Source organism: Acanthochromis polyacanthus, chromosome 5, assembly GCF_021347895.1.
Source record: "Acanthochromis polyacanthus isolate Apoly-LR-REF ecotype Palm Island chromosome 5, KAUST_Apoly_ChrSc, whole genome shotgun sequence".
Classification (NCBI taxonomy): domain Eukaryota; kingdom Metazoa; phylum Chordata; class Actinopteri; family Pomacentridae; genus Acanthochromis; species Acanthochromis polyacanthus.
This window is the reverse complement of record NC_067117.1, coordinates 44,123,379-44,146,805: the sequence shown is the minus strand read 5'-3', so window position 1 is coordinate 44,146,805 and position 23,427 is coordinate 44,123,379. Positions and strand designations below refer to the sequence as shown.

The 23,427-nt window shown below is 43.0% G+C and overlaps 1 protein-coding gene across 4 annotated transcripts; it reads right to left on the bottom strand.

Annotated features, from left to right (window-relative positions):
- Positions 1-129: 129 nt before the first annotated feature.
- Positions 130-18,044, bottom strand: LOC110969812 (phospholipid transfer protein). 4 transcript variants are annotated; one of them, XM_051948758.1, is made up of 15 exons: positions 17,913-18,044; positions 13,220-13,352; positions 12,046-12,145; positions 11,836-11,964; positions 10,879-11,034; positions 9,842-9,905; positions 9,499-9,654; positions 9,248-9,424; positions 8,383-8,442; positions 8,106-8,270; positions 7,949-8,016; positions 7,553-7,595; positions 6,867-6,930; positions 6,678-6,754; positions 681-912 (listed from the first exon to the last, which is right to left on the bottom strand). In XM_051948758.1, the coding sequence occupies exons 2-15, from the start codon at positions 13,329-13,331 to the stop codon at positions 811-813; spliced, it is 1,473 nt and encodes a 490-aa protein (XP_051804718.1). In that variant the 5' UTR covers positions 13,332-13,352; positions 17,913-18,044; the 3' UTR covers positions 681-810. The 4 variants fall into 4 exon arrangements, with proteins under 4 accessions (XP_051804716.1, XP_051804717.1, XP_051804718.1 ...); XM_051948759.1 differs by lacking the exon at positions 17,913-18,044 and adding an exon at positions 17,601-17,611; XM_051948756.1 differs by lacking the exon at positions 6,678-6,754 and having other exon boundaries at positions 130-912.
- Between the last annotated feature and the right edge of the window lie 5,383 nt (positions 18,045-23,427).

The window sequence follows — 23,427 nt, the reverse complement described above, 5'->3', positions numbered from 1 at the left end:
TTTCTAATTTTCATCTGCATGGTTGCCGTGGTTACGAGTGTTTACGGACCTCATCGCTTCGGACAAACTTCTCACCGTCGTCATGGCAACCAGCTGCAGCGTGCTCCGTGACGACACAAACAGTTGTAATGGAGTCATACAGAGACTTTATTAACAGAATCATCAAACAGGTGCATCATGTTGCCATGGTTACAGTACAGGCCAACATGGACTGAGTGTTTCCTGATAAAGACCAGGAGATGTTTGTGACAGTTTTAATATTCTCACTGGTTCTATCAAGAGTTTAGCTCTGGTTTACACTTGTTTAATTGGGTTTACACAGGTTTACTTCAGGTTTAGTTCAGGTTTATTTTAGGTTTACTTCAGGTTTAGTTCAGGTTTAGTTCAAATTTATTTCAGGTTTATTTCAGGTTTATTTCAGGTTCAGCTGTCGTTTTTCCTGCTGCAGTGTTGAGGTATCTGGCGGTGAACGCTGCAGCAGAAACCACTGCAGGGTTCAGTGAACGCACCGCCGCTGTTCTGATGATGTCATCGTGTCATTGGACGGTCACGCCCCCTCAGAGGGGGTGGAGCCTGAGTTATGGCACAGTGTCGTCATGGAGACACACCGCAGGATGCCGCTGTGTGTTTCCAGTGCTGGTCAGGTTTCACAGTGTCGTTACTAAACAGGTAAATAAGCTGCTGCATAAATAGAACAGACAGTCTCAGAACTGGTTGATACAGATGTTCTGGAGGTTCTGTCTGAAGGTTCCCTGCTGTTGGTTTCTCGTGTATTTACAGTGTTTCTATCTGAGGACGTTCTCCAGACGTTCAGACGCTGCTGGTGCTGTTGCTGCTGCCCTCCATGCTGGCTGACACCATCTCCCTGAGGCCTTTGCTGAAGTGAAGATTGGCTCCGATCACGATGAAGCCCTGAAGGTGAACACATGAGCATCACATGGTACCGAGGAGGCCAATCAGGAGACACCATCATCAGGTACAGTCATAAGTTTAAACCCCCTATAAGTCCATGTTTACCATCAGTCTGAGTCTCCAACGGCTCCTAGAACTTTGAATTTAAGATGGAATCACTGAAACATGAATTTTTGTCACAGAAAATCCTGTTTTTTGGTTCTTTTAGATTTATTAAAGGTCTTCTGGAAATATAACAGTCTGTTGTCGGCTGCAATCGCATTGCCCCCTGCTGGTAGAACATCATCAGAGCTCCAGATTGCCAAAGACTAAGGGTTGGTGGGGTTTGGTGTGGATCGTTTGAATGATTGCTTAGTGAATGGTTTTTTCATGGATGATTGTGTATTTCACTGGGGGAAAAAAGTAAACTTCCCTGTGCTTTTCTATGTAAGTGGGTAACATGTGGTTTTGGATAACTTCTGGTTTATTTGCCTGTGGGGTACTAATGTTTTTACATTTAAGCTGCTCTGCATTTGGCAAAGTTTTCTATTTGTTTGGATAGGGCTGCTGTGGGCTTATTGCTCGGCTTTCAAATTGTTTCTATTTTTAATGTTTGTATATGGAATATTTCTGATCTTATAGTTAAATGTGATTTGAATTTTAATATTTTTGTATACTGGTATTTCTTTTCTATTCTAAGGTTTTTCACCTGCTGCATATCAAATCAAATCAACTTTATTTATATGGCACTTTTCATACAGTAGAGTAACACAAAGTGCCTCACAGAGGATAAAAACAAGAACACCACAATATAAAACACTATGAAAAACCCGAAACCTCCCACCCCCCACAAATATACACACAGATACACAATCACATGTACATTCACACACATACGTAGACATACGAACAGACATGCAGACCCACACACACAAACATACCAACATACACACACCAACATACACCATCTGTCAGTAAGAGGTATAGAGGAGACATGGCTGGGCACCGAAATCCAAAGTGAGGAAGAAACCACCTTTGGGGGCCACACACACCGAGTGGAGTCATGGACCATGACTGCAGGGGCGCCGACACAAGGACCACCCCAGCCCAGGCAGACAGGAGGCTCCACATGAAGGTGTGAAGCTCTCCAGCCACCCGGGCCAGGGCCATCCACGGGCCAGCACCCCCATCAGTGGACCAGAATCAACTCCAGGTGTGGTAGGCCCCCAGGAGGAAACACTGGAGAAACAAGGGACTAAAACAGTAAAACAAATAAATAAATAAATAAATCAATAAATAAAAGGTATGGAAGCTAAAACTGAGGATAAAAGAATAGAATGTATAAAGTAAAAATTTATATATAAAATAGTATAAAAAATGTAAGAATAGAGGTCAGCTTGAGAAATTATAAAGAGTTAAAATGAGTCAGTTAAAAGCCTGATTAAAAAGATGGGTCTTGAGCCTCTTTTTAAAAACATCAACATTCTCTGCGGCCCTGAGGTTCTCTGGGAGGGTGTTCCACAGTCGGGGGCCATAATAACTGAATGCCGCCTCCCCGTGTGTTCTAGTTCTAACTTGTGGTATCGTTAAAAAGCCAGAACCAGAGGACCTCAGGGTCCGCGAGGGTTGATAAAATAAAAGTAGTGCAGACAAATAAGAAGGCCCAAGACCGTTAAGACACTTATAAACTAATAAAAGAACCTTAAAATGGATCCTGAAGCGCACGGGGAGCCAATGCAGCGATTTTAAAATAGGTGTAATATGCTCCCGCCCTCTGGTCCTCAACAGCACTCGTGCGGCTGAATTTTGTAATAATTGCATACTACTTCATCTGTTGCTACTCCTACATCTACTGCATCACTGGTGTTTATTGCTGTTGAGACTGAAGCTATTCTGCAACTTGGAAAAAAAAGTCAAATAAACGGACCAAAAGGATCCAAAGGACTTTGCTGAGTGGAATCTTGCTTATTCACAAACTTCAGATGCAACGGCTTCCTTTCAAGTGTGGGAAATTGTGCAGCTAAAAGTGAATGCACTTGACAAAGTCTACTGGACTTGAAAAACATTAACTTAAAAGATCAGTTCTGGTGTTGTGTTTATCATATTTCCTTAGCTTCATGACCTCTGAACTTCTCCTGACTGATTCCAGTCGACTACAGCTGCTGACTCCTCTGATCCAGTTTAAATAGAACCATTAGATTCACTCATTAGACTCAAACTCTACAGGGGGAAAGTCTGAGGAGCTCAGCAAAGATCTGAAGAAGAAAATTATTGACTTGAACTCAACGATTGTCCAAAGTGACTAAAAACGTGTCTAAAATTATTAAAAACCTGACCAAAACAATTAAAGTCGACTCAACAGTAGTTCAAAGTTACTCAAAACTACTAAAAGGTGACTGAAAACATTTTGATAATGATTCCAAAATGGATCAAATTGACACTATAATTGACCAAATTGGCTCAAAAATTAAGGTAATTGAAATTGACCCCAAAACTGCTGCTGGATTACTTCACCAACCGGCCACAGTTTGTGAGGGCAGGAGACTGTTTGTCCGACACTGTGGTCTGCAGTACGGGGGCCCACAGGGGACTGTCCTTGCCCCCTTTCTTTTCATCCTCTACACTGCACACTTCTCCCATCACACCACAAACTGCCACCTTCAGAAGTTCTCTGACGACTCTGCCATCGTCGGCCTCATCACAGACGGAGATGAGGAGGAGTACAGAGAACTTAACCGGGACTTTGTGGACTGGTTCCTGATGAACAGCCTCCAGATCAATGCGGTGAAAACCAAGGAACTGGTGGTGGACTTTAGCAGGAACAGACACACTTCTCCTACACCAGTGAACATCCAGGGAACGGACATTGAGATTGTGGACTCCTACAGGTACCTGGGTGTTCACTTAAACAAGAACCTGGACTGGACTACTAACACCAGCGCACTTTACAAGAAAGGTCAGAGCAGACTCCACTGCTCAGAAAACTGAGGCCCTTCGGGGTGCAGGGAGCACTTCTGAAGACCTTTTATGACTCTGTGGTGGCATCAGCCATCATGTATGGAGTGGTCTGCTGGAGCAGCAGCATCACGGCTGCAGACAGGAGGAGACTAAACAAACTGGTAAAGAAAGCCAGTTCTGTCCTGGGCTGCCCCCTTGATCCTGTGGAGGTGGTGGAGACAGGAGGATGATGACAAAGCTGTTGTCTATCATGGAGGACACCTCCCACCCCCCTGCAGGAAACAGTAAGATCACTGGTGTGACGGCCACAGGACTTGGAGTTAGTATGTTTGTTTTCCTGTCCTGTCTCTGCTTTCTGTTTTAGATCCTGGCCTCCCTGCCCCTCCCTCCTCTCACCTCTGCTGTTCAGCAGAGCAGCAGATCCTTCTGCCTGCCCCTCCCTTTCATTATTCAAGATTGGCTTCACCTGCTGGGGGCCTTTAAAAGCAGGTTGAATCCAAGATGGGTTTTTTTTCTCCCCTCCCGGATGGCAGGTGCCTGCCAGGCACTCTTCTTGATTTTGGTTTGGATTTGATTATGTTGGGTTTAGCTTGGGTTATTTCTTGGTTGAGTTCTTTAATAAATTAATTTTATTGTTTAAAAGTTGTCACTGTGTCGACCTCCTTCTTTTTGTTATGCTCTACAACGAGCTGGGCATAACACTGGGCAGCTCCTTCAGTGACAGACTGCTTCACCCTCAGTGTCTAAAGCAGAGATACTGCAGCTCCTTCCTTCCTGCTGCAGTCACACTTTACAATCAAACTCCCAGTAGTTTCTGTTCACCCATTTACAAACTGTGCAATAAAAATGTAGATACTGATGCTGTGCAATTTCAAGAAGTCTTGCTGTAAATACTTCTTCTTTTCTTTTGTTCTTCTGAAGAAAACATTCTTATTTATATACATATGCGCTGTGTGCTTTGTGTGCTGCAATCTCTCTTTTATTCAATGTCCTATCTGCTGCTGTACATTGTAAATTTCTCCACTGTGGGATTAATAAAGATTTAATCTATCTATCTAACAACCTAAGATGACTGGAAATATGTCTGAAATATTCAAAAGTTGCTGAGATGATACAAAATGGGCCAAATTGACTGAAATGTTGACTAAAATGAACAAAAATTGCCTCAATCGACCTAAAATAGTCCAAACTAACTGATGGAGATGTCTGCATGGACTCATAAATTCACTCAACAATTGTCCAAATTGAATAAAATGTGTATAATTAAAAAAAAAAAAACTTGCCCAAACTGACACAAAAACAATTAAAGTTGCCTCAGAATTTGTCCAAATTTATGCAAAACTATTTTTAAAACGACAGACATCTAGAATGGCTGAAAAACTGAAAACACTGATGCTTAAATTTTCCAGATTGACTCCAGAATTGTCCAAGGTGACTGGAACTACGTAACCTTGCCAGCAAGTTGATTTCTCGCGATATTTGTGAGTTCACAAATCTCTCAAGAAACCATCTTGCTCCGCTCCCGCATTCACTGTTCGGACAGAGCCAAGTTGGCACGGGCCAATCACGCAGCAGTATTCGTGTGTGGGGCGGGATATCCGGGTGTGAAGACGACACCAAGCGCCAGTAGATCAAAACAAACACGGCAACGGAGGACAGCGATCGTGTAGATGCTGCTATTAAGTCAGTTTTAGCTGAATCTCCTATCGCTTCTTTGAAGGAAGAACAACGAGAGGCGCTTTGCGCATTTCTGGATGGTAAAGATGTTTGTGCTTTTTTACCTACGGGTTTTGGTCAGAGTTTAATCTACCAATTGGCTCCGCTCGTTGTGAAGATCCCGCGATTGGCTAAAAACAAACCTGTCAGAGGCGGGACATACTGTTGCATTGTCCAATCCGTGCCTCTTTCCTCCAAACGGATTTACATGGAGCGGTCCCAGATTGATATTGTGGAGTACTATCAAGTACTACACAATTATTAATCTGGCTATTGCCAGGTTAGGAACTACGTCTGAAATGACTCAGCAGAAAGTCACCTGAAGCTGTTGGAAAGTAGCTTCAGATCCAGAATCATCTTCATGGTCCAGGTGTGTTACTGCCACCATCAGGAAGAAACTAAAACTACCACCTGCTGCTGAGAGACCATTGGTCAGGATGGTCAAGAGTCAACCAGGGGCCATCAAAAAGCAGGTCTGAATGGACGAGAAGCTGCTGGAACACAGCTGTCAGTGTCCACAGGGTTCTAGAGGATCCATGAAGAAGGAAGTTCCTCCTCTAGAAGCAGAACCTTAAAGCTCCACTCATCACATGGACCAAGAAAAGGTTCTGGAGGAAAGTTCTGAGGTCAGATGGAACAAAACCTGAAGGTGAGGCCTTTAACCCCAAGAACACCAAAGCTACCATCAAGCATGGAGGTGACAGCATCATGCTTCTGGACTGGTTTCAGACTGGATGTTGGTCTAGTTCTGGACTTTCCTGGGTGGAACTTTGACTTTTTTATGAGTACTTTAGGTGTGGTTTTGGACTTTCTTATGACTGGTTTCTGACTGTATCCTGACTGGTTGTGAACATTTTTGGACTGGTTCAGGTTTGATTTTGGTCCTGTTTCTAGACCTTTTAAGGACTGGTTTCAGACTGTCTTGGTGGGTCTTTTTTTAACCAAAGAACACCAAACCTACCACCAAGCATGGAGGCGGTAGTATCATACTCTGTGTTTCACTGATACCATCAGAGTAGATCCAGAGCTCTTGGAGTTGTTAGAACTGATCAACAGGACCTTTATCAGAGGATGGAACTCCACCAACAGAAACAGGTTCATGTTCGACTCACGTTGTGATATTCAACCACCTCCTCAACGAAGTCCATCCCATCAGCCAGAGGGATCCGGACGCCTCTCTTAGTCCAGTCTGAACACACACACACACACACACACACACACACACACACACACACACACACACACGGTCAGCTCACAGCTTGTTTCTGTGTTTTCAGGTTTCCAGTGAATCAGATTCTTACTGTTGAGCAGAGGAACCACTGACATCTGGAGCATCGTCTTCAGAGGAGCCTGGAGGGGAATCAGCTGCAGACAGACAGACAGACAGGTTATTAACAGACAGACAGACAGACAGGTTATTAACAGACAGACAGGTAGACAGGTTATTAACAGACAGACAGGTAGACAGGTTATTAACAGACAGACAGACAGACAGACAGACAGGTTATTAACAGACAGACAGACAGACAGACAGACAGGTTATTAACAGACAGACAGACAGACAGACAGGTAGACAGGTTATTAACAGACAGACAGACAGACAGACAGACAGACAGGTTATTAACAGACAGACAGACAGACAGACAGGTAGACAGGTTATTAACAGACAGACAGACAGACAGACAGACAGACAGACAGGTTATTAACAGACAGACAGACAGACAGACAGGTTATTAACAGACAGACAGACAGACAGACAGGTTATTAACAGACAGACAGACAGACAGGTTATTAACAGACAGACAGACAGGTTATTAACAAACAGACAGACAGACAGGTTATTAACAAACAGACAGACAGACAGGTTATTAACAAACAGACAGACAGACAGGTTATTAACAAACAGACAGACAGACAGACAGGTTATTAACAGACAGACAGACAGACAGACAGACAGGTTGTAACAAGCAGACAGAGGGAAACTTACAGCCAGAGACTCCAGAGCCGACTGGTTGGAGAAAATTTTAAATCTGGAAGAAGAAACAGTTTCTGAATTCTGTGATCAGAACCAGGACCCGGGTCAGAACCAGGTTTATGGTCAGAGGGAAGGTGTGATGGAGGCGTTCGGGTGTGATGGAGGCGTTCGGGTGTGATGGAGGCGTTCGGGTGTGATGGAGGCGTTCGGGTGTGATGGAGGCGTTCGGGTGTGATGGAGATGTTTGGGTGTGATGGAGGCGTTCGGGTGTGATGGAGGCGTTCGGGTGTGATGGAGATGTTTGGGTGTGATGGAGGCGTTCGGGTGTGATGGAGGCGTTTGGGTGTGATGGAGGCGTTCGGGTGTGATGGAGGCGTTTGGGTGTGATGGAGGTGTTCGGGTGTTTACTTGCGCAGGTCGGCGTGGAGACACAGGCGTTTTTCTCTCATGGACACTTTGGCATTGAACTTCGTCTCCTGCAGGACACAAACAGTTGTTGTGTGTCTGTATTGTTGTTGTGTTATTGTGTTGTTGTGTTCTAGTTATTGTTGTTGTTGTTGTGTACCATCGTCATGCTGCTCATCTGGACCGGCGGTTGCCCCGGAGGCAGCACCATCACCTTGACGTTGGCCGTCATGGCGACCGTTGCCCCGGATGTCTTGATGGTGGTCTTTGGAGGCGAGTTGACGGCGATCTGCAGAGACATGGGAGCGTCCACCAGAGCCGGGTTCTAGCAGGACATAGCAGGAGAACACAGCAGGAGAACATCAGGACCAGACAGAACCCAGCCAGAAGAAGCCTTTAAGGAGATCCATGTTCTACTGTGATCTCCGGTTCCTCACCAGCATCATCATGGCTCCAAAGTAGGTGGTCCTCAGCAGCATCTCCAGATCTTTGGGCATCTGAAGTACAAGAAACAGCAGGAACCAGTTCAGCCCATCGGTTACAACTAGTTCATACTGGTTTTAATAGATCTGTTCTGGTTTTAATGGGTCTGTTCTGGTTTTAATGGATCTATACTGGTTTTAATGGATCTGTTCTGGTTTTAATGGGTCTATACTGGTTTTAATGGATCTATACTGGTTTAAATGGGTCTACACTGGTTTGAATGGGTCTATACTGGTTTTAATGGATCTATACTGGTTTTAATGGATCTATACTGGTTTTAATGGGTGTGTATTGGTTTGTTTTGGTCTTTACTGGTTTGTTTTGGTCTGTACTGGTTTGTTTGGTCTTTACTGGTTTGTTTTGATCTTTACTGTTTGTTTTGATCTGTACTGCTTTGTTCTATGCTGACGTTCTCTATGCTGAGGTTCTCTTTGGGAGTGACCAGGATGGATAGGATCAGGAATGAGTACATCAGAGGGACAGCACATGTTAGAGGCTTTGGAGATAAAGTCAGAGAGGCCAGACTGAGATGGTTCGGACATGTCCAGAGGAGAGAGAGTGAATATATTGGTAGAAGGATGCTGAGTTTCCCACTGCCAGGCAGGAGGCCTAGAGGAAGACCAAAGAGGAGGTTTATGGATGTGGTTAAAGAGGACATGAAGGTAGTTGGTGTGAGAGAAGAAGATGCAGCAGACAGGGTTAGATGGAGGCAATTGATTCACTGTGGCGACCCCTGAAGGGAAAAGCTGAAAGGAAAAGAAGAAGAAGAAGAAGACTGCTTTGATTTGGTCTGTACTGGTTTCGGTGGTGCCGGCTGACCTTCTCGTTGACGATGTCCAGTTGGAAGATCCCGGCGGTGTAGTAGGAGAACATTCCGCTGTCGAAGAAGAACTCGGACAGCGCCAGGTAGACCATGCGGTCGTACTCCTGGATCAACGGCTCCACAGCATAGTTCACCAGAGAGACGTTCTGCTGCGACAGGTCGAAGAACATCCCCTGCAGACACAACAGACCCGCTTCAGACGAGTCCACGTCTCACCAGAACAGATCGCCTTGTCACCCCATCTCACCCTGAAGTTCATGTCCAGGCTCCTGGACGTCACCACCGGGTCGTCGATCAGAGAATAATCGATCCCGATATACTGATCCACCTCCGTCCTCACAGGGATCGTCTCCAGCAGAGAGTTCACATGGACCAGAGCAGCATGGTTCAGAGCTGGGCAGATCTGAGAGACAGACAGGTAGAGAGACAGACAGAAAAGTCATAGAGAGAGAGACAGACAGGTAGAGAGAGAGACAAGTCAGAGAGGGAGACGGGTAGAGAGACAGGCAAGTCATAGAGACAGACAGACAGGTAGAGAGACAGACAGGTAGAGATAGAGACAGACAGGTAGAGAGAGACAGGTGTGTTACCTGTTGGTTGAGCAGGAAGCGCATTCCCGTCGTCAGAACTCGTCCCAGGAAGTCATAAACTCTCCTGAAAGACAGAGAAGCTCCTGATTGGCCGACACTGGGTCATGTGACAGAAACTCTAGCAGGTGAACTTTATTTAAACAGACAGAATGTCTTCATCTCTCCAGGAGAACCTTCTCCGTTCACATGGAACTCATGGTGTTCCTCATTGTTGGTTCTCTGCTGTTCTCCTGTAGCCTAGTCACGCTACACCCATGTTCTGAAGGCACAAGGGTCTAGGGAAGCTCGACAGGGAGGGAGGCGGGCTAAAAGGTTGTCTATCAAATCACTCTGCAGCAATTGGGTAGGTATACAACCAATCAACGCAACGAATAGGCTGACGTAGTTCCTAGAGCACCGGCGGATTGTGGCTAAGTCCCATTAGCTTCCCAACCAGCGGAGCCAACTGGTATATTAAGGATTTGCCATATCCCGTCGGCATAAGTCCAAATACGTCTTTCTTCTCAATGAAACACTTCAGTGCCGTCCTTTGTTTATCTTTCAAGTTGAATTTTAGCTTCAAATCTTTAAGGGCTGTGGCCAAAGCCGAGTCAAAAGATAACTGTTTATTGTGCGCCGGTTGTTTCTGTCAGAATCGTCACGCCTCTGTCGTCACTTAGTTACGCCCGCCTTCTGACTCTACACTTCATGGTGATTGGTCCGGCCAGTTTTAGGAGAATCCAACCTCGAGCCTTATGGAGGGTAACTAGACCCACCCTGGCAGAGAATTAAATTCGTTGCCGTGGGTTGTCTAGCGCGGCTAGGCTAGTTCTCCTGCTGAGGTGAACTACATCATGTGTGGAACCACTATGAATCATCAGATGTTTTGCTCTGATTTTAAAGTATCAAGAACCAGTAGGAACCACCAGGAACCACCAGGAACCATAATCAGGAACCACCAAGAACCATGAGGAACCAGCAAAAACCAGCAGGAATCAGCAGGAACCACCAGGAACCAGCAGGAACCATGAGGAACCAGCAGGGACTGTTCGTTTTACCCCAGAGTTCCGCTGAACTTGGCCCTCATCTTGGCGATGCTGGCGTCACAGCTGATGTTGTTGATCTTCAGTCGTCCTTCATCGTCTCTGATCAGGTTTAGAGCTGTGTTGATGTTCACACCTTCAGCTGACGCGTTGATGTTCCCCGTGTCGTAGCTGAGACACAACAGGAACAACAAGAACAAGAACAACATTAAGAACAACAACAACAACAACAGCCGTCCTCCTCATTCTCAGATCACTAAAACCATCCATCTTTGACCTAAACCCATCAGCAGCTCTGTCACTCTGCAAACATCTGGATCAGTCTGGAACCTGAACCAGGTTCTGGTCTGGGTTCTAATTAAGACTCAGAATGTTGATGCTTGAGGTCCAAAAGACTGAGATCCAAACCGGACTAAACATACATCCATGCAGCCCTTGAGCATATATTCTGAGTAAAATAATCTTTCTTTATCGGTTCTTTAAAGGCTCTCTGGTTCTTCGAAGCACCACCACCAGCTGAAGAACCTCTTTATTTAAGGGACGGCCCTTCAAAGTACAGAAGGTTCTTCATCTTTGGTAAGAAATGTTACTTGATGAATGGTGCTCCAGAGAACTTTAGCAAAAACAGATTTTTTAAGGATCCACAAACAGCTGTAATACAAAAGGTTCCTTGAAGAACCTATTTTTGCTGAAGTTCTTCGGAGCACCATTCATGGTATTTTCTGATGGTCCTTTAAGAGTTCTTTAAAGAACTGTTTACAGAAATGGTTCTTCACAAGAACCTTTGTTAAAATGTTCCTTGAGGAACTAAAAATGATTCTTCTATGCCATCACTGTGACGAACCGTTTGTGGTTCTAGTTAGCACCTTTTTTTCCCCGAGTGTCGCTGTTATTCAAATGTGGTACATGGTAAATACCAATTTATAAGTACAGTGTGTTGTTCTGTAGTGGAACAGTTCAGGTAGAACTTACAAGAACCAGTAGAGGATCCGTCGGTTGAACGTCAGGGAGATGGACGAGTTCTGAACATCGAACAGCAAACCGACGTTAGGGATGAAGCGCAGGTCGGCATGAGTCAGATTCAGCTCCGTGATCTTCACTCTGAAACGCAACAGAAACGCAGTATTAGTACACACAGACGGGGTCAGTACTGCAGTATTACTTCAAATATCCGGCATGTACTCAGTGATGGTGTATTGGAAGCGTCCTTCTTTGCCCTCCATGTCCGGCATGCTGATGTTACTCAGCTCCTCTTCAACAAACTTCAGAGTTTCAGATTTCACTAGAAACACAAAATACACAACATGACTGCCGGTACCACAGAAAGTACATACAGCGTAGTACTGCAACAGGAACACACAGCAAATACCACAGAAAGTACACACAGCGTAGTGCTTTAACAGGAACACAGTAAATAGTACTTCACCACCAAGATTTAGAATGTCTCTACTTCCAACCGTAGAAAAAATGCTAGAACTGTTTAGACCACTGCAGGGATTCTGTTATAGATAGAACCTAGAACCTGCCTGGAGACCGAGACAGAACCCTGATCACACGGTCCACCTCCAGAGACAGAACCTCTTTATCAGTGTGAAGAACTAGAGGTTCTTCAAGGGGAACCAACATTTTCAGGAACCTTGTTTTTCAGAAACTGCTTTTTACTCCAAACAGAACCAACATCTGCTGGAATAAGCTTTGACATTAGAGTTTGGACACGTTACTGACCATCCAGGAAGTTCTTTGGTTTTTGAAATCAGAGCTGCAGGTAGGCCTGATTTTATTCTGGATGAATCTTTTGGTTGATTAAACATCGGAAAACAATAAATAAATGGTTCCTTGAAGAACCTAAGTTTTGTTTTGCACCATTTATGGTTTCCAAAGGAACCATTTTATGGTTCTTGAGAACACATTTGGAGGGTCTCCCAAGAACTTAAACAAATGGTTCTTTAAAGAACCTATTCCTCAGAAAAATAAAGGTGCTAACTGGAACCAAACAGAGTTCTTCACAGTGGTGCCAAAAGGAACCATATATGGTTCCAGTTAGAACTTTTACTTTCTGAGGGAGTTCTCAGGTCCAGGAGTCTCCAAGATTGAGGAGAACCTCGCTGAAGAGGTTCTAATGTGGATCCATCTGTGGAGCTTCTACACAACCATCCTTTTGGTTGGAGAACCGGAGCAGATCCAGAACATCTCATCAGACCAAGACCACATCAGGACCCGGGTCATGCCGTTGTCATGGCAACTAAGCTGTGGATCAGTGGTGGAGAACTCATGGAGGATTAAATGTGGATTAAAGTTTAATTCAGGATTAGAACCTCTGGTATCAGAACATGAAGGTTCTAGCAGAATAACTCACACATGTCCAGGCCTTTGTTAGTGAAACGGATCTTGCAGCCAGCAGGTTCTGCAGTCATAATGGATGGAACCGAAGACACAAGGAGGAGAACCGACAAGAACCAGACGATCATCCTGAAACAGAACGTCCACACCTGGAACCAAGACAAGAAGTTAGAACGGATGGTTCTGGTTCTGCTTATTCCTGAGAAGAAGACGTTCCACACTGAGATCCTTCAGGGAACGTTTTCATGTTCAGCAGTTTACTGTTAAAAACTTTATTATAAAATGGAGGAATATTATAAATATACTGAGTACTACAAACATTATAGTACAGGTGAGACTTGGTATAGTGTGTGTTGTGTGTGTATAGTGTGTGTGTAGTGTGTGTGTGTTATTAGGTGAGTGGGTTTTGTGGACCCTGAGCTGTGACTCAGAGGTTCCTGCTGTTTTTCTGACTCTGTTTGTTTTCTGATCGATGGAACCGAAGCTTCTGTTTCTTCATGCAAACATTAGATCAGAGAAAATCTGTTTCTGACTCCAGGATCTTTTATTTCTGGGTCGTGGTTCTAAAAGGGGACGTTCCACAGACGAGCTGCTGTTTTTGAGCCTCCTGCTGAGGTTTCAGCTGAACTCGTTCCTCAGACCGACGTCCAGAAAGACAGCTGATGAACTCCAATAACCCCGTTTCACAACAGCTCCTCTGTTCTCCCACTAAACGCAGTCTGGACAGGAACGTTCTAACGCTGGAGTTTATTCAGTCACTGACGTTCTAATCAGACGTTCTAACGCTGCAGTTTATTTAGTTTTCTATTTAAATAAATAGAAACTTGTTCCACCGACTTCAACAGACGGGTTTATAAATTTTCATTCAGTCAAGAACAGCTGTGAGAGGTGGAACGTTGGTGACAATCTGGTGATAATTTAGTGATATTCTGGTAATATTCTGGTGATAATTTGGTGATGATCTGGTAATATTCTGGTGATAAGTTAGTGATATTCTGGTAATATTCTGGTGATAAGTTAGTGATATTCTGGTAATATTCTGGTGATAATTTAGTGATGATCTGGTAATATTCTGGTGATAATTTAGTGATGATCTGGTAATATTCTGGTGATAATTTAGTGATGATCTGGTAATATTCTGGTGATAATTTGGTGATGATCTGGTAATATTCTGGTGATAATTTGGTGATGATCTGGTAATATTCTGGTGATAATTTGGTGATGATCTGGTAATATTCTGGTGATAATTTAGTGATGATCTGGTAATATTCTGGTGATAAGTTAGTGATATTCTGGTAATATTCTGGTGATAATTTAGTGATATTCTGGTAATATTCTGGTGATAATTTAGTGATGATCTGGTAATATTCTGGTGATAAGTTAGTGATATTCTGGTAATATTCTGGTGATAATTTAGTGATATTCTGTTAATATTCTGGTGATAATTTAGTAATATTCTGGTAATAATTTGGTGATAATTTAGTGATATTCTGGTAATATTCTGGTGATAATTTAGTGATGATCTGGTAATATTCTGGTGATAATTTGGCGATAATCTGGTAATATTCTGGTGATAATTTGGCGATAATCTGGTAATATTCTGGTGATAATTTAGTAATATTCTGGTAATAATTTGGTGATAATTTAGTGATATTCTGGTAATATTCTGGTGATAATTTAGTGATGATCTGGTAATATTCTGGTGATAATTTAGTGATGATCTGGTAATATTCTGGTGATAATTTGGTGATAATCTGGTAATATTCTGGTGATAATTTGGCGATAATCTGGTAATATTCTGGTGATAATTTAGTAATATTCTGGTAATAATTTGGTGATAATTTAGTGATATTCTGGTAATATTCTGGTGATAATTTAGTGATGATCTGGTAATATTCTGGTGATAATTTGGCGATAATCTGGTAATATTCTGGTGATAATTTAGTGATGATCTGATTGCAGAACTGATGAAACTTTCAGAGATTCACTGTGAAAGGTCAGACCTCTGTTTCCTCAAATATCACTGCAAGATGTAACATTCAGATGTGTGTTTACTGACACACACACACACCCACACACACACACTAGTCATCAGTCTGACGCTTCAAAGCCTCCCAAATATTGACACATGAAGCTCCGCCCACTCCCAGCCTGTAATCTGTGTGTTTAATAACAGCTCAGTGATGACAGCCAATCAGCATGCAGCTTCCACGGTGGCCACATCTGGACAGCTGCTAGCAGCTAACCGCTAACTGCTAACCTTTAATTAGAATGAGAATGAGAAGAACTGCACCCAGAGCGCTGCCTGTCTGTAGGAAAAGGAAAAAAAGAAAGACATTTGGGATCAGGGCAGGGATAGCATGGGGTGAAAAGAAAAAAAGGTTTGTTATACCAAATGAAACCTCCAATGTTCAATTCAATTTGAGAAGGAACCTGAAAAATACAAAATCGCAACAAGCAAAGCATGACATTAGACAAGGTTAGCTGCTTGTGGAGGAGACCGACGAGACAAGAGTGCAGCAAGCAGAAACATGAAGGTGTGGGGAGAAGAACAGAGATAGAGACAGAGAGAGGAAAATGCAACCGCCTCCTATGAGAGCTCAGAAGGCAGCAGGTTTGGCTCGTCGTTCTTCTTCTCAATAATCTGAAACATTTTCCACTTCAGTGTCGCTCTGAGAGGAAAGACGAGACGCAAGCAGCTGGAGGAGAGAGCTGTAGAACCAGAACCTCAGCTTTAGAACCAGAACCTCAGCTGTAGAACCAGAACCTCAGCTTTAGGACCAGAACCTCAGCTAAGAACCAGAACTACAGCTGTAGAACCAGAAGATCAGCTGTAGAACCAGAACCTCAGCTAAGAACCAGAACCTCTGTAGAACCAGACCAACTCTGTCAAACATCTCAGTAAACTCTCTTCTATTTCAGTCTCTGTAAATAAACACGTTCCACTCATTTGTAAAGAACATTTTCAGAGCTAAACTCAGGAGAACTCAGAGCTGAAAAAGAAGATCTGAGGAATAAGCAGCTGAGAGTTCATATAATCAATCAATAGTGGATCAGAAACTGGTTTGATCAGAAACGAAACGACCAGGAGAATCCAAAGACTCCAAAGTGTGTCGAAGGTTAAATTCAGCCTGAAGCTGCTCAGAGTTCAACAAGATGGAAAAACTACGGTCACCATGACAACGACGCAGAAAACTACAGACAGAATAAAACTACAGACAATAAAACTACAGACAATAAAACTACAACCAATAAAACTACAGACAATAAAACTACAGACACAATAAAACTACAAGCAATAAAACTACAGACAATAAAACGACAACCAATAAAACTACAGACAATAAAACTACAACCAATAAAACTACAACCAATAAAACTACAGACAATAAAACTACAGACAATAAAACTACAGACAGAATAAAACTACAGACAATAAAACTACAACCAATAAACTACAGACAATAAAACTACAACCAATAAAACTACAGACAATAAAACTACAAGCAATAAAACTACAGACAATAAAACTACAGACAAAACTACAAGCAATAAAACTACAGACAATAAAACTACAGACAATAAAACTACAACCAATAAAACTACAGACAATAAATCTACAGACAATAAAACTACAGACAGAATAAAACTACAGACAATAAAACTACAAGCAATAAAACTACAGACAAAACTACAAGCAATAAAACTACAGACAATAAAACTACAGAAACTACAAGCAATAAAACTACAGACAATAAAACTACAGACAATAAAACTACAACCAATAAAACTACAGACAATAAAACTACAGACAAAACTACAGACAATAAACTACAGACAATAAAACTACAACCAATAAAACTACAGACAATAAATCTACAGACAATAAACTACAGACAGAATAAAACTACAGACAATAAAACTACAAGCAATAAAACTACAGACAATAAAACTACAGACAAAACTACAAGCAATAAAACTACAGACAATAAAACTACAGACAGAATAAAACTACAGACAATAAAACTACAGACAGAATAAAACTACAGACAATAAAACTACAGACAATAAAACTCCAGACAAAACTACAAGCAATAAAACTACAGACAATAAAACTACAGACAGAATAAAACTACAGACAATAAAACTACAGACAATAAACTACAGACAATAAAACTACAGACAGAATAAAACTCCAGACAATAAATCTACAGACAATAAAACTACAACCAATAAAACTACAGACAATAAAACTACAGACATAATAAAACTACAGACAATAAAACTACAGACAAAATAAAACTACAGTTGAACCTACATCTTGTTTTCTAGTGAAGATTCAACTGAACGTCTGGACCTGAACTCCGTCTGACAGGAAGTAAAAAGATTCAACTCACCTGAACATGATGACACTCAGTTTACCCGTCTGTCTGTCTGTCTGTCTGTCTGTCTGTCTGTCTGTCTCTCTCTCTTGTCTCTCTCTCTGTCTCTCTCTCTCTGTCTGTCTGTCTGTCTCTCTGTCTGTCTCTCTCTGTCTCTCTCTCTCTGTCTCTCTCTCTGTCTGTCTGTCTCTCTCTCTCTGTCTCTCTCTCTGTCGTCTCTCTCTCTCTCTCTGTCTGTCTGTCTCTCTCTCTCTGTCTCTCTCTCTCTGTCTCACTCTCTGTCTGTCTGTCTGAACTTTCCTCTGGACCTCAGATGATGAAACTCACCGATCAGCAGATGGAGGAGGAGCTTGGATCTCTTCAGATGTTTCTGTTCTTCAGTCGTCGTGATCAGTGAGAGTCAGCCGGTCGGTTCTCTGTTTATCCCCAGAGAGCAGCTCTGACTCCTCCTCCTCTTCATCCTCCTCCTCCTCTTCATCCTCCTCCTCCTCCTCCTCTTCATCCTCCTCCTCCTCTTCATCCTCCCCCTCTTCATTGACCTAACGCTGAGAAAACTTTTGACTCCTAAACATGCTCAGAAATTCACCAGAACAGGTGAAACTTATATTTTATTTGAACTGCAGCTGTGTGTGATAAAGCGGCTCTATAGCGCCCCCTGTAAAATGTCTACCATCCCCCACAGGCAGCATGTTTCACCTACAGCTGCCAGATTTGGTCACAGCACATCAGGATGAACTAAAGAGTCAAAAGGACCCTCACCTTGAACTCAACAGGAAGTCCGTTATTTTACATCAACAGAGGGAAATCTGATGACTTTTGTTCATTTGTCAGAGCTATAAACTCAGAGAGGTTAACTCCAGATCACCTCAAATCTAACCGGTTTATCCAGCAGGCCTTAGTAATCAAAAGTTATCAACATGTTCCGTAATAGTCTGAGGGCATTGCCGTGGCGACCGGTGGAGGTTTGATGCTTCGCCATGGAACAGGAAGTGCTGTCTAACTACCCTCTACACGCTTCAATCTGCCTCAAACTTTACATGTATGACCACAGTCCTGCCCTGATCACATCCATACATGACATGCAGTCACAGCATGTGCCATAGCGCCCCCTGCAGCATTTTAAACAAAGAGCCCATGCAGCACATTTAACTGATGTTGATAATATTTGGAATTCATATGTAGCATGTCTGGACGAACGCAAAGCTCTCATAAACCCAGACCCCTAAACCCAACAGGAAGTCTGCTGTTTTGAATTAAGTGTCAGATTTTTGGTGTTTTTGGTCATTTTTAGCGATTTATTCAACACAGAAGAAAAACTCCAAAAGACCTCAAATTTACCCTCTAACACTACATTTGCCCTCTAACATGTTTTGTTTTGATCTGTTTCTATTTTCCGTCTCCTTTAATTCGACTCTTTCCAGGAAACTCTGAGTTTTCCAGGATGTTCTGATGTTTAATAGGTTTCTCTCAGGAACTCCGTGTGTGTTCCAGCTGTGTTCTGTCAGCGTAAGGATTCAACTGAAAGACGGGCAGTCTGAGAGCAGGAACACACAGGAACACACTGAAGAACCAGAATCCAACAGAATGTAGCAGAATCTCATGAATGCTGGCTGTTATCTTCAGTCCCAGAGTTCAGCAGTTTGACTGGGTGAATATTTCAGCCGACAGAACATCAGATAATCTGGGAGGAACTCTGGGAGGAACTGTGGAATGCTGCCAGAACCTTCAGCCAAGAACCCGTTAATTCTGCTCAACTTCAGATCCAGCAGCTTTAGTCCAGAGGTTCTGGTAAACAGAACTAATTTATGGAACGTTCAGCCCTGAAACCTGTTTTATTTCTCATCAGCTGAACATCACTGATTTACTTCCAACAGGAGAGAGACAGACAGACAGACAGACAGACAGACAGGACCTCCCAGTGATGGTTCTGGTTCCTTTAGAGGGTGGAGGTGTCCTCCATGACAGACAGCAGCTCTGTCCTCCTGTCTCCCACCACCTCCATAGGATCCAGGGTTCAGCTCAGGACAGAGCTGGCTTTCTGAACCACTTTATTCAGTCTCTTCCTGCTGCTGGTCAAGCAGACCACTGCTGAACCACCACAGAATCATAGACTCTACCATCTGTGCAGGAGGTAGATGACAGCACCATCAACCCTGATGCCGTGCTGGTAGGTGAACTGCAGCAGTGATGAGATCACCGGAGGCTGCAGATGACAAAGCACCAGCCTCTCCAGGGTCTTCTTCCGGTGGGATGTTAGTGCCACCAGCCTGTAGTGGTTGAGGTCCTTGGGGTGCGAGATCTTTGGGACCGGTGCTATGCAGGGCATCTTTCACAGCTGTGCAGAATTTGAGGAGCGTGGAGCTGATAAATTTATCCAATCGAGGAGAACAGAGTATACGATGAGTCTGGGCCACCTCCTCCATGGAACCAGTCAATCATTCCAGACCAATTTTTTTCAATTCAATTGTATTTATATAGCACCAATTACAGTCAAATTGTCTCAAGACACTTTACAGAACCCATAAGAACCCCCAGAGCAGAAATAAGGAGACAGTGGCAGAAAAACACCCTTTAACAGGAAGAACCCTGGAACAGAACCTGGATCTATATGTGGAGAACCATCTGCTGCTGGAAGGAGGTGGAGAGGTAGGAGGGGGGGAACAAGGAACATAGAACACACAGGTGGATCCATGTATGATCAGACAGATGATTCATACAAAGTAGAAACTAACATGTAAACTGATCCATAGTTTCCTGTTCTGGTGTACAGCTCTGGCATTAAATCTACTACATATATAGCTGGTAGTAAAATTCAAACAGTATGTAGAAGAGCAGATCAAGTATAGTGAGGATGATGCAGAGACTGGTGGAAATGAGCAGCTGGAAGCAGAGGACTGGAGGAAGGTCAGTAGCAGCATCCCACAGTGGACATGATGGAGACTGGACCAGCTGGTGGAACATCAACCACAGATCTGAAGCATCCAGCTCTGGGACCAGGGACACTCGGAGAAATAACACAGGGGGAAACAGAGTGAATGTACTGCAATAACGGTATACATATTAAATGTAAAGGTAGATAGAGAAGGGCTCAGTGCATCAAGAGAAGTCCCCCAGCAGCCTATAGGCCTATAGCAGCATGACTAGAGGCAGAACGAAGGGACGTCCAAGAGGAAGAGTCCAGCCAGGGGCAGATCTAGCGGGGTGGCATAGGGTGGTAAATGCCACCCCTAGAAGATGCCTTGCCACCCTGGCTGCCACCCCAATCCTGAATGATCTAATTCAAAATATGTATATGAAGTTTGTGGCTGGCCGTAAAGAGCGAAAGTCCAGAAAGGACAAATAATGAGCAAAACTCTGATGTCCGTGTGCGTTTGAATGCACCATGTAGACGTAACGTACCTTACAGTGCTGTCACACATAGATATATACAAACACTCGATGGCTCATGAGCGCTGTCAGCCTATGGGGAGCGACGTCGCCACATGGCGGCCATCTTGGGACAGGGCTGCTCGATCACTCATAACATTAAAGTCAATGGAGCATGGATTTTAAAATCACTGTAGATTGCTCAATTTTCAACCGATTTTACAACAGCTTGGTTTGTTATAAACGTCAGAGATGTACTTCTTTTACTGCTTACTTAAGAATAATTAGAACCATTGAATTCATATAAAATTATATTAAGTAGATAGGTAATAAAGAAATAGCTATACACACAGAGATATTATACTGTCAATCTTTAATATTTACAATATTCAAATAGACAAAATAAATAAATGATGAACAAATAAGAAAAAAGAAATGCTAAAATGAAAAAATAATGACATTTGAATAAAAAAAATAAATAATAAATAAAGAAAAATAATAACAAGGTTCCCACACTTCAATAAATCATTTCCAGGATTTTTCCAGCGTCCCACAACCAACTGAAGTTACAACAATGGAGTGGACAATTTTTAAGTGAATCTCGCCTTCTTAAAAAAACAAGATTAAAGGTTGATGACCAACATCTCTAACTAGCTGAACAGCATCATGTTAAGCTTTTTAATTTATTTATTTCTAAATCTCAGGCATGAAAATTGTCTGCTAGCTGTCTTTTTAGTCAAGGTTATTTAGTGTCGTACTATTCTTAATTTATGGTTTATACTTATATTGTAATCTTCAGAGTTTTATCCTGCTGGTTTGAGGACTGCAGAGGACCTTCCACTTCTCTAAACTTCAGGCTGTCACTGCAAAAAAATAAAAAATGAACACAGATATCTTTTTTCAGCATAAATGGATGTAAATATAATTTTATTATTTAGCATTGCACTTCTTTATTACTATCAGCTTTCTAATGCACAGATAAAAACAAAGCTCAACCAAAATCAATGCACAACAAACAGAGATGTTGTCGTTTCTTTTCATGAGCCTGGTGCCTACATTACCCACAATGCATTTCGGCTGCAGGCTAACTAATCCAGGCATAGATGTATACAAACAATAAGTCTAAGGTCTCAATCAAAGTCTCTTAATAAGCAAATAAATACAACCACAACCACAAAGAATGTAATTTCGCCTAAAGATTAGGTTCTCAAAAAACGTTGGTCTCAGGAAAACCTAATAATTGAAAATCAGATTGTGAGTAACACCATCTTCAATGTGAGTAGCCAGGCAGAAAAGACACACAACTATGCCGCATTTTTCAAAACGAAAAGCTGCGATTTCAACATTTATCCTGAATCATAGCCACGTTAATAAGGTTTGTAATAAACTAAACCGTTTGTAAATCAATCAAGAATTGAGCGAGTTATGAGTGTTAAAGTGAGGAAATCATCCACCTTACCATTGACTACAGTACAGTGTCAGAGCAGTCCCCTGTCCTAAGATGGCCGCCAAGTGACGACGCCGCCGACTCCGTCTGGAGACATCTAGTGTTTGTGTATATCTATGGTTCCACAGATACGGGGCGGCACGACCCCCTGAAGAGCAGTGTTGCCAAGTGAGCTTATTATAAGCGACTTTGGGCTTTTTTTCCTGTAAAGTCGCTTGCAAATTTCATCCCTCGTGGGTTGTGTATTTTTGGGCTTGTTTTCTAAAGTGTAGTCACTTATTTAGGCTTCGATTCTGCCTGTATGAACCCCTCCTCATTCTCTCCCAGTTCCAACAAAGCGACATACGTTAGTCTGTCCTTTTCCAGGATCCGTCCTGTCCCGCGTTTCTTGGTTATCGCCCCCATCCACACTCACAAACATGCAGAGCAACACCTGTGGATGTTTGTAGGAGCGATGTAGAGAAGACCCGACGCCGGGTACGGCGAATACATTTTAGCTGATGTCACACATCCAGGCTATTAGCTGGTCCACCATATTGTGTGTCGAGTGTTGAAATTGTTGTGGTCAGGAGTCAGCGAGCAAGAATAATAGCTTGAAGTGGCCTGGGGGAACAAGTGGTTGATTGAGCAACATAAATACAGTTTGCAGTGTGACTGGGGACAAGAATGATTCACACCTGTTGTGTCCAGTTAAACGGAGCTTCTTTAGAATTCCCACAATCCTTTTATGACTCTGTGGTGGCATCAGCCATCATGTATGGAGTGGTCTGCTGGAGCAGCAGCATCACGGCTGCAGACAGGAGGAGACTAAACAAATTGGTAAAGAAAGCCAGTTCTGTCCTGGGCTGCCCCCTTGATCCTGTGGAGGTGGTGGAGACAGGAGGATGATGACAAAGCTGTTGTCTATCATGGAGGACACCTCCCCCCCTGCAGGAAACAGTAAGATCAGTGGGCAGCTCCTTCAGTGACAGACTGCTTCACCCGCGGTGTCTAAAGCAGAGATACTGCAGCTCCTTCCTTCCTGCTGCA